This window comes from Salmo salar, chromosome ssa05, assembly GCF_905237065.1.
Source record: "Salmo salar chromosome ssa05, Ssal_v3.1, whole genome shotgun sequence".
Lineage (NCBI taxonomy): Eukaryota > Metazoa > Chordata > Actinopteri > Salmoniformes > Salmonidae > Salmo > Salmo salar.
Genome location: NC_059446.1, coordinates 8,108,425 through 8,118,432, shown reverse-complemented (window position 1 = coordinate 8,118,432; position 10,008 = coordinate 8,108,425). Strand labels below are relative to the sequence as shown.

The 10,008-nt window shown below is 43.7% G+C and overlaps 1 protein-coding gene and 1 pseudogene across 4 annotated transcripts in view; both read right to left on the bottom strand.

Annotated features, from left to right (window-relative positions):
* Window positions 1–10,008, bottom strand: part of LOC123743233 (basic proline-rich protein-like) — a 603,964-nt pseudogene that overhangs the window by 368,526 nt on the left and 225,430 nt on the right.
* The window catches only part of LOC106604152 (annexin A6), a 43,635-nt gene that overhangs the window by 29,796 nt on the left and 3,831 nt on the right, over window positions 1–10,008 (bottom strand). For 2 of the 4 annotated variants that reach the window (XM_045717842.1, XM_045717843.1), the window contains exons 3-8: window positions 7,799–7,883; window positions 6,958–7,052; window positions 6,105–6,218; window positions 5,679–5,769; window positions 522–601; window positions 14–70 (exon numbers count right to left, since the gene is read on the bottom strand). In XM_045717842.1, the coding sequence (XP_045573798.1) occupies window positions 14–70; window positions 522–601; window positions 5,679–5,769; window positions 6,105–6,218; window positions 6,958–7,052; window positions 7,799–7,883 (522 nt within the window). Of the gene's footprint in view, window positions 1–13; window positions 71–521; window positions 602–5,678; window positions 5,770–5,919; window positions 5,936–6,030; window positions 6,062–6,104; window positions 6,219–6,957; window positions 7,053–7,798; window positions 7,884–10,008 lie in introns of those variants that run through there. The other 2 variants (XM_045717844.1, XM_045717845.1) reach the window with 2 other exon arrangements.

The following is a 10,008-nucleotide window of genomic DNA, read 5'->3' as shown; positions in this document are numbered from 1 at the left end:
TTCAAACACTCACCTGAGCATCCTCCTCCACTAGGTCTGCATGCACTACTCCTGGTTCATCTCTGGTTCCCTGGAAACACACACACACACACACGCACGCACGCACGCACATACACACACACACACACACGCACACGCACGCATGCTCACACACACACACACACACACACACACACACACACACACACACACACACACACACACACACGCACACACGCACACACGCACACACGCACACACATGCTCACACACACACACGCACACACACGCACGCACGCACACGCTCACACACACACATACACACACACACACACACACACACACACACACACACACACACACAGTCTGACTAAACAGCTACAGAAATGCTTTGGTTAGGACAACAACAAGTTAGTTAACAGATTGGTTATATCTACTTACGAGAAAAAAAAACTCAACCTAGAAAAACAAGCTATGGACAGCCTTTCAAATAATAAAATCATATTAGATCCACTATGGCTACTGGCATAGCATTAACTAACCTGGAGTAAAACAACCAGCATCTTCTTAAAGTGTCCAGAGGTGTCTCCTGTAACATCCTCCTCGATGTCTGAGCCATAAGCTGAAGAAAGTAACAACACAGGCAGTTAGTAATACAACTAGGATTTCACTGGAATATGCTGTGTTTGTTATATGTCATACAGTAGCTGTACAGGTGTCTAATCTTAATTTGACCAGTTTCTCACAGCAGGAAAATAATACTGAAGCAACAGGAAATGTGAATTCAAGTGGAAATTACAAACTTCACAATACAAGTTTGCATTTCCTGCTGTGCAGGAAAATGTTCAGCAACAAAATAGTGATAAAATTAAAATGCTACATCTGTATTTGCTGTATGTCATATTGTAGTTGTATTTGGTGTGTCAGTTGAATACAGGTGTATTTCATACTGTAGTTTATTTTATTTATTTATTGAACCTTTATTTAACCAGGAAGGGCTTGTTGAGATTTGAAATCTCTTTTTCAAGAGCGTCCTGACCAAGATAGGCAGCACCAAGTCATTACACAATTACAGACAGACAACATGAAAAACTACAGGTAATCTAGTAAAAAAAAACATAGAATTCACAAGAGTATAACAAAATCATAAAACAGCAAATTAAAAACATTGACAGTTCAGGGAATCAGCCTCAAACTCCTTCATAAATGATTTAAAAACACCAATCGGGACAAGTTCTTCCAGTTTAAAAGTATTTTGTCAGGCGTTCCAAGCCGATGGCGCAGAGTACATAAAAGCCCTTTTTACCAAATTCAGTTCGGACATTTGGAATAGTTAGCAGGATAAAGTCCTGCGAACGAAGAGAGTACCCACCACATTTCTGAACCCATCGAATTGAGTGCACTGAGTTCTATCAGACAGTATAGTTAGCAAACCGGGCAACCTCATGCACCGAAAGACCTACACTCGACAATCTCTGTCTCAGTCTCTGCCTCAGTTTAGCATGATCAACTGAATCAAAACCCTGCTATAGTTGTATTTGGTGTGTCAGCAGAATACAGGTGTATTTCATACTATAGCGATGTACTATATTTGAGGTTCCATCGTTGCCATGACGCCAGAATAGCAGCCTAGGCTAGGAGCTCCTGTGAACGTTTAAGTACTTTTGATTGCATTTTTTTTTTAAATCAGCATTTGTGTTAACCTAATTTGTTTGTGGCATCCCTGTCATCAAGTTAGTTTCGTACTAACTAATGCATCCCTGTAATTTTTTCATTTTACCTTTATTTAACTAGGCAAGTCAGAAAAAGAACAAATTCTTATTTTCAATGACGGCCTACCGGGGAACAGTGGGTTAACTGCCTTGTTCAGGGGCAGAACGACAGATTTTTACCTTGTCAGCTCGGGGATTCGATCATGCAACATTTCCGGTTACTAGTCCAACAATCTAACCACTAGGCTACCCTGCGACCCCATCAAGTAGCTCAGCTAGATAACTTGCTATCAAACTAGCTAGCTAGCTATGTTTTGATACAAAGTAAGGGGGTGTTGTTTGGAGATGGCAGGCTCGTTAGAAGATGCTGAAGTTTTGAGCAGTTTTCTCCAGTGGTTAGCTTCAAGGTAGACAATTCTGGACTGATGTACAGTGGGATTTTCTGTTGCTTTCGCGGCTGTCGTGTCTTCACCCAGGTGGGTGCTACACATCGGTAGTGGGCGAGTTCTACCCATGGAGTTTGACTTCAGAGACTACTACTGAGAAGCTCTGGGCCAGGGTGCCCTGATGAACGGCTCTGGACCAGTCTGACACCCCCTGGATGTGACCCCCCCTCTGTTTAATCTCTGAACTGCCTCTACTCTAGCCTTCCTCCTGGTGCTGACTGCCTCAAGCCATTAATGAACTACCTTGCCTGCCATGATCGGCCATTATCTATTTGTTTGTGTTTTTCAAAATTGCATGTCTTTTTTTTGTTGTTGTTGCTTAAAGCGCTTTGAGATTGTAATGGAAAGCGCTATAAAAGTTGTATTATTATATGGTGTACAGTATGTCATACTGTAACTGTATTTTGAACTCATTATGATCATGTTCTGATGTTCAAGATCGATTGTTTGATGGACATTCAGCTTCTAATGGGATGAAGGAAATACAGTTGAAGTCGGAAGTTTACATAAACTTTAGCCAAATAAATTTAAACTCAGTTTTTCACAATTCCTGACATTTAATCCTAGTAAAAATTCCCTGTCTTAGGTTAGTTAGGATCAACACTTTATATTAAGAATGTGAAATGTCAGAATAATAGAAGAGAGAATGATTTATTTCAGCTTTTATTTCTTTCATCAAATTCCCAGTGGGTCAGAAGTTTACATACACTCAACTAGTATTTGGTAGCATTGCCTTTAAATTGTTTAACTTGGGTCAAACGTTTTGGGTAGCCTTCCACAAGCTTCCCACAATAAGTTGGGTGAATTTTGGCTCATTCCTCCTGACAGAGCTGGTGTAACTGAGTCAGGTTTGTAAGCCTCCTTGCTCGCACACACTTTTTCAGTTCTGCCCACACATTTTCTATAGGATTGAGATCAGGGCTTTGTGATGGCCACTCCAATACCTTGACTTTGTTGACCTTAAGCCATTTTGCCACAACTTTGGAAGTATGCTTGGGGTCATTGTCCATTTGGAAGAACTGTTTGCGACCAAGCTTTAACTTCCTGAATGATGTCTTGAGATGTTGCTTCAATATATGGACATCATTTTCCATCCTCATGATGCCCTCTATTTTGTGAAGTGCACCAGTCCCTCCTGCAGCAAAGCACCCCACAACATGATGCTGCCAACCCCGTGCTTCACGGTTGGGATGGTGTTCTTCGGCTTGCAAGCCTCCCCCTTTTTCCTCCAAACATAACGATGGTCATTATGGCCAAACAGTTCTATTTTTGTTACATCAGACCAGAGGACATTTCTTCAAAAAGTACGATCTTTGTCCCCATGTGCAGTTGCAAACCGTAGTCTGGCTTTTTTATGGCGGTTTTGGAGCAGTGGCTTCTTCCTTGCTGAGCGGCCTTTCAGGTTATGTCGATATAGGACTCGTTATACTGTGGATATAGATACTTTTGTACCTGTTTCCTCCAGTATCTTCACAAGGTCCTTTGCTGTTGTTCTGGGATTGATTTGCACTTTTCGCACCAAAATACGTTTATCTCTAGGAGACAGAACGCGTCTCCTTCCTGAGCGGTATGATGGCTGCGTGGTCCCATGGTGTTTATACTTGGGTACTACTGTTTGCACAGATGAACATGGTACCGTCAGGCGTTTGGAAATTGCTCCCAAGGATGAACCAGACTTGTGGAGGTCTGCTATTTTTTTTATGAGGTCTTGGCTGATTTCTTTTGATTTTCCCATGATGTCAAGCAAGGAGGCACTGAGTTTGAAGGTAGGCCTTGAAATACATCCACAGGTACACCTCCAATTGACTCAAATGATGTCAATTAGCCTATCAGAAGCTTCTAAAAGCCATGACATCATTTCCTGGAATTTTCCAAGCTGTTTAAAGGCACAGACAACTTAGTGTATGTAAACTTCTGACCCACTGGAATTGAGATACAGTGAATTATAAGTGAAATAATCGGTCTGTAAATAATTGTTGGAAAAATTACTTGTGTCATGCACAGCGTAGATGTCCTAACCCGACTTGCCAAAACTATAGTTTGTTAACAATAAATTTGTGGAGTGGTTGAAAAAACTAGGTTTAATGACTCCAACCTAAAGTATGTTAACTTCCAACTTCAACTGTATATCTTACCATCTAATGGGAGGTAGGAAATATATCTTACCATCTAATGGGAGGTAGGAAATATATCTTACCATCTAATGGGGGGTAGGAAATATATCTTACCATCTAATGGGAGGTAGGAAATATATCTTACCATCTAATGGGAGGTAGGAAATATATCTTACCATCTAATGGGAGGTAGGAAATATATCTTACCATCTAATGGGGGGTAGGAAATATATCTTACCATCTAATGGGAGGTAGGAAATATATCTTACCATCTAATGGGGGGTAGGAAATATATCTTACCATCTAATGGGGGGTAGGAAATATATCTTACCATCTAATGGGAGGTAAGAAATATATCTTACCATCTATTCTAATGGGAGGAAGAAATATATCTTACCATCTATTCTAATGGGAGGTAGGAAATATATCTTACCATCTAATGGGAGGTAAGAAATATATCTTACCATCTATTCTAATGGGAGGTAGGAAATATATCTTACCATCTATTCTAATGGGAGGTAGGAAATATATCTTACCATCTAATGGGAGGTAAGAAATATATCTTACCATCTATTCTAATGGGAGGAAGAAATATATCTTACCATCTAATGGGAGGTAAGAAATATATCTTACCATCTATTCTAATGGGAGGTAGGAAATATATCTTACCATCTAATGGGAGGTAGGAAATATATCTTACCATCTATTCTAATGGGAGGTAAGAAATATATCTTACCATCTATTCTAATGGGAGGAAGAAATATATCTTACCATCTATTCTAATGGGAGGAAGAAATATATCTTACCATCTATTCTAATGGGAGGAAGAAATATATCTTACCATCTATTCTAATGGGAGGAAGAAATATATCTTACCATCTATTCTAATGGGAGGAAGAAATATATCTTACCATCTATTCTAATGGGAGGAAGAAATATATCTTACCATCTAATGGGAGGTAAGAAATATATCTTACCATCTATTCTAATGGGAGGTAGGAAATATATCTTACCATCTAATGGGAGGTAAGAAATATATCTTACCATCTATTCTAATGGGAGGTAGGAAATATATCTTACCATCTAATGGGAGGTAGGAAATATATCTTACCATCTATTCTAATGGGAGGTAAGAAATATATCTTACCATCTATTCTAATGGGAGGAAGAAATATATCTTACCATCTATTCTAATGGGAGGAAGAAATATATCTTACCATCTATTCTAATGGGAGGAAGAAATATATCTTACCATCTATTCTAATGGGAGGAAGAAATATATCTTACCATCTATTCTAATGGGAGGAAGAAATATATCTTACCATCTATTCTAATGGGAGGAAGAAATATATCTTACCATCTATTCTAATGGGAGGAAGAAATATATCTTACCATCTATTCTAATGGGAGGAAGAAATATATCTTACCATCCTTGTATGCCTCCACCAGGTTGTGTATCTGTTGATTGTTCCTGGAGGCCAAGACTTCAATCAGGCACTTCTCATCTGTTCCTGCCCCCTTAGAAATAAAGCATGACATTAAATACAGAATGGCACAAGTTACTGACTAGGCTGTGTAACAGTTATTTAGTATGTGGTGTCTGATGTGGGTTTTCTCAATTCTTATCATTTTCCTATTTCTTAACTTTTTACTTCCTAAATATAATAATTTGATGGCATCGTGGATCTCTATTACAGAATCTCACTTTGATGGCATGATGGATCTCTGCTACAGAATCTCACTTTGATGGCATGATGGATCTCTGCTACAGAATCTCACTTTGATGGCATCGTGGATCTCTGCTACAGAATCTCACTTTGATGGCATGATGGCTCTCTATTACAGAATCTCACTTTGATGGCATCGTGGATCTCTTTGGCGTCATGGTAGGCCTGGGGTCTCATCAGACTGACGATGAGGCGTTCAAACTTCCCCGTCAGCTCATACTTCAGGTCATCTATCAGGTTCTGGGGAAGAGAGACATGTCCGTTATGAAGTTATCCTGTCATGGTGTGTGACACAATGTGCAGAAGGCTCAGTAAATCATATTGAGTGAGTTCAACAACGGTTCTGTTTGAGGTGAACCTGTTACTTAGTAACAATTTCAGTTGAACGATTTTGAATAAACATTCCAAAAATGTTACAGTTAAAACATCAAACAGCTAATTTTTGTAAGTATAACTGTGGCAATTTAGGGACAATAATCAAACTTCAAATGACTTTGCTATTCCTACGACATGTAATAGAAAGCCTACATGGTTACATTATTATTTGTAGTGGCAGTTTAGAATCGAAACAGACACTGACGTTCGCTGCACACTACAGTCTCAGACTGTTAGCTAACGTTAGCACAAAACAAATGTTAGCTAACATCTGGAATATAACTAAGAATGTATTGTACCTTCTAACAAATGGGCACACTGAATTGTGTAATTTGTGGTAAAGCTTTATTTTACACTGGTTTTAGCTGGTACTTACCTGATCCAGTTTTGACCTGGTATTAACTACAGATCATAGAGTGGGTCACAGTAACAATGGATACTCAAAGCATTCAACACCAAATGATACATAGTGATGTTTATGTAAATATATATTTTTTTTAAAACACAAACTGTAATTTGTATGCAATCCAGGTCCAGCTCTGGAAAGGTACAGAAACATGATGATAGATGTGATGTTGGATGTTATGATGTGATGTTCCTGTACCTTCCCATAGCTAGACTTGTACGCCTGTACAATCTCCTGTCTCTGAGCATTGCTTCTGCCAGTGACCAAATCCAAGATGGCCTCCTTGTCGCTGCCTGCAGAGAACAGAGGAAAATCATCAGTAACATCATCAGCAACATTTGACCTTTGAACTTTCTAAGCCAGGGCTGCCCAACCCTTTTCCTGGAGAGCTACACCATTGGGTGACTCTATTCTGTTTCTATGAGCTACCCTCCTGTAGATTATTGCTCCAACCCCAGTTGTAACTAACCAGCTAATTATTAGAATCAGGTGTGCTATATTAGGGTTAGTGTGAAAACCTACAGGAGGGAAGCTCTCCAGGAACAGGGTTGGAGTGTAAACCTACAGGAGGGTTGCGCTCCAGGAACAGGGTTGGAGTGAAAACCTACAGGAGGGTATCTCTCCAGGAACAGGGTTGGAGTGAAAACCTACAGGATGGTAACTTTCCAGGAACAGGGTTGGAGTTAAAACCTACAGGAGGGTATCTCTCCAGGAACAGGGTTGGAGTTAAAACCTACAGGATGGTAACTCTCCAGGAACAGGGTTGGAGTTAAAACCTACAGGAGGGTAGCTCTCCAGGAACAGGGTTGGAGTTAAAACCTACAGGAGGGTATCTCTTCAGGAACAGGGTTAAAACAGCCCTGTTCTAAGCAGTTGTTAATACTGGTGTTGGAGTTGTGCATCTCTAGCCTGGTTAATAAAACCAGACAGAACTGAAGTAAACTGAAACAAAGTGCAGTGCAGTGTTCTGTTTGGTTTTACCAGGCTAGTGTACCCCTGCTCTACAGTGGACACTAAGCCTAGCTACAGTGTTACTCACCGATGCCTTTCATGGCATTGTAGAGCGTCTCGGCATCTGCACTGGCATCAAAGTCTGGAGCATCGGTTACTGTGCCTCGGAACCCCTGGAAAAACATTCACCACCTTTTTATCAACCTCATTCACAACAATGGCCCGGGGCACAGTTTCAGAGGAGGGTTTCATCAACCTCATTCACAACAATGGCTCGGGGCACAGTTTCAGAGGAGGGTTTTATCAACCTCATTCACAACAATGGCCCAGGGCACAGTTTCAGAGGAGGGTTTTATCAACCTCATTCACAACAATGGCCCGGGGCACAGTTTCAGAGGAGGCTCAGGGTTTTATCAACTTTGTTGGGTCAGTTGTTAAAGAACACATTCTTATTCACAACAATCAGTTTCATAGGAGGGGTAAAAGGGTTGATTGAGCCAACTGGATGATGCGTATGACTAGTTGGGCACAGAAGAATGAACGAGGGGCCAGGAATTACTGTGGGCCTATCCCAGGGTTAATTAAAGTCACAGGGGAGTGGGGGGGGGCTGTGTAGGAGAATGTTAAGGCCTTTGAGGGGTTGTGTGGGTGTACAGGGAGCAGGAAGGGCTGTGTGGGTGTACAGGGAGCAGGAAGGGCTGTGTGGGTGTACAGGGAGCAGGAAGGGCTGTGTGGGTGTACAGGGAGCAGGAAGGGCTGTGTGGGTGTACAGGGAGCAGGAGCAGGAAGGAATGTGTGGGTGTACAGGGAGCAGGAAGGGCTGTGTGGGTGTACATGCTGCAGGAAGGGCTGTGTGGGTGTACAGGGAGCAGGAAGGGCTGTGTGGGTGTACAGGGAGCAGGAAGGGCTGTGTGGGTGTACAGGGAGCAGGAAGGGCTGTGTGGGTGTACAGGGAGCAGGAAGGGCTGTGTGGGTGTACAGGGAGCAGGAGCAGGAAGGACTGTGTGGGTGTACAGGGAGCAGGAAGGGCTGTGTGGGTGTACAGGGAGCAGGAAGGGCTGTGTGGGTGTACAGGGAGCAGGAAGGGCTGTGTGGGTGTACAGGGAGCAGGAAGGGCTGTGTGGGTGTACAGGGAGCAGGAAGGGCTGTGTGGGTGTACAGGGAGCAGGAAGGAATGTGTGGGTGTACAGAGGGCAGGAAGGAATGTGTGGGTGTACAGGGAGCAGGAAGGGCTGTGTGGGTGTACAGGGAGCAGGAAGGGCTGTGTGGGTGTACATGCTGCAGGAAGGGCTGTGTGGGTGTACAGGGAGCAGGAAGGGCTGTGTTGGTGTACAGGGAGCAGGAAGGGCTGTGTGGGTGTACAGGGAGCAGGAAGGGCTGTGTGGGTGTACAGGGAGCAGGAAGGGCTGTGTGGGTGTACAGGGAGCAGGAAGGGCTGTGTGGGTGTACAGGGAGCAGGAAGGAATGTGTTGGTGTACAGAGGGCAGGAAGGAATGTGTGGGTGTACAGGGAGCAGGAAGGAATGTGTGGGTGTACAGGGAGCAGGCAGGGCTGTGTGGGTGTACAGGGAGCAGGAAGGGCTGTGTGGGTGTACAGGGAGCAGGAAGGGCTGTGTGGGTGTACAGGGAGCAGGAAGGAATGTGTGGGTGTACAGGGAGCAGGAAGGAATGTGTGGGTGTACAGGGGGCAGGAAGTGGCTGTGTGGGTGTACATGCTGCAGGAAGGGCTGTGTGGGTGTACAGGGAGCAGGAAGGGCTGTGTTGGTGTACAGGGAGCAGGAAGGGCTGTGTGGGTGTACAGAGGGCAGGAAGGAATGTGTTGGTGTACAGGGAGCAGGAAGGGCTGTGTGGGTGTACAGGGAGCAGGAAGGGCTGTGTGGGTGTACAGAGAGCAGGAAGGGCTGTGTGGGTGTACAGGGAGCAGAAAGGAATGTGTGGGTGTACAGGGGGCAGGAAGGAATGTGTGGGTGTACAGGGATCAGGAAGGAATGTGTGGGTGTACAGGGGGCAGGAAGGAATGTGTGGGTGTACATGCTGCAGGAAGGGGATGTGTGGGTGTACAGGGAGCAGGAAGGGCTGTGTGGGTGTACAGGGAGCAGGCAGGGCTGTGTGGGTGTACAGGGAGCAGGAAGGAATGTGTGGGTGTACAGGGGGCAGGAAGTGGCTGTGTGGGTGTACATGCTGCAGGAAGGGCTGTGGCTGCAGTCCTGAGCAGAGGGCTGACAGGCAGACAGACAGCTGACACCAGTCTGTCCCCCTGCCTACAGCTGCACCCTCCAGAACAGCAGTGTGTGTAGGA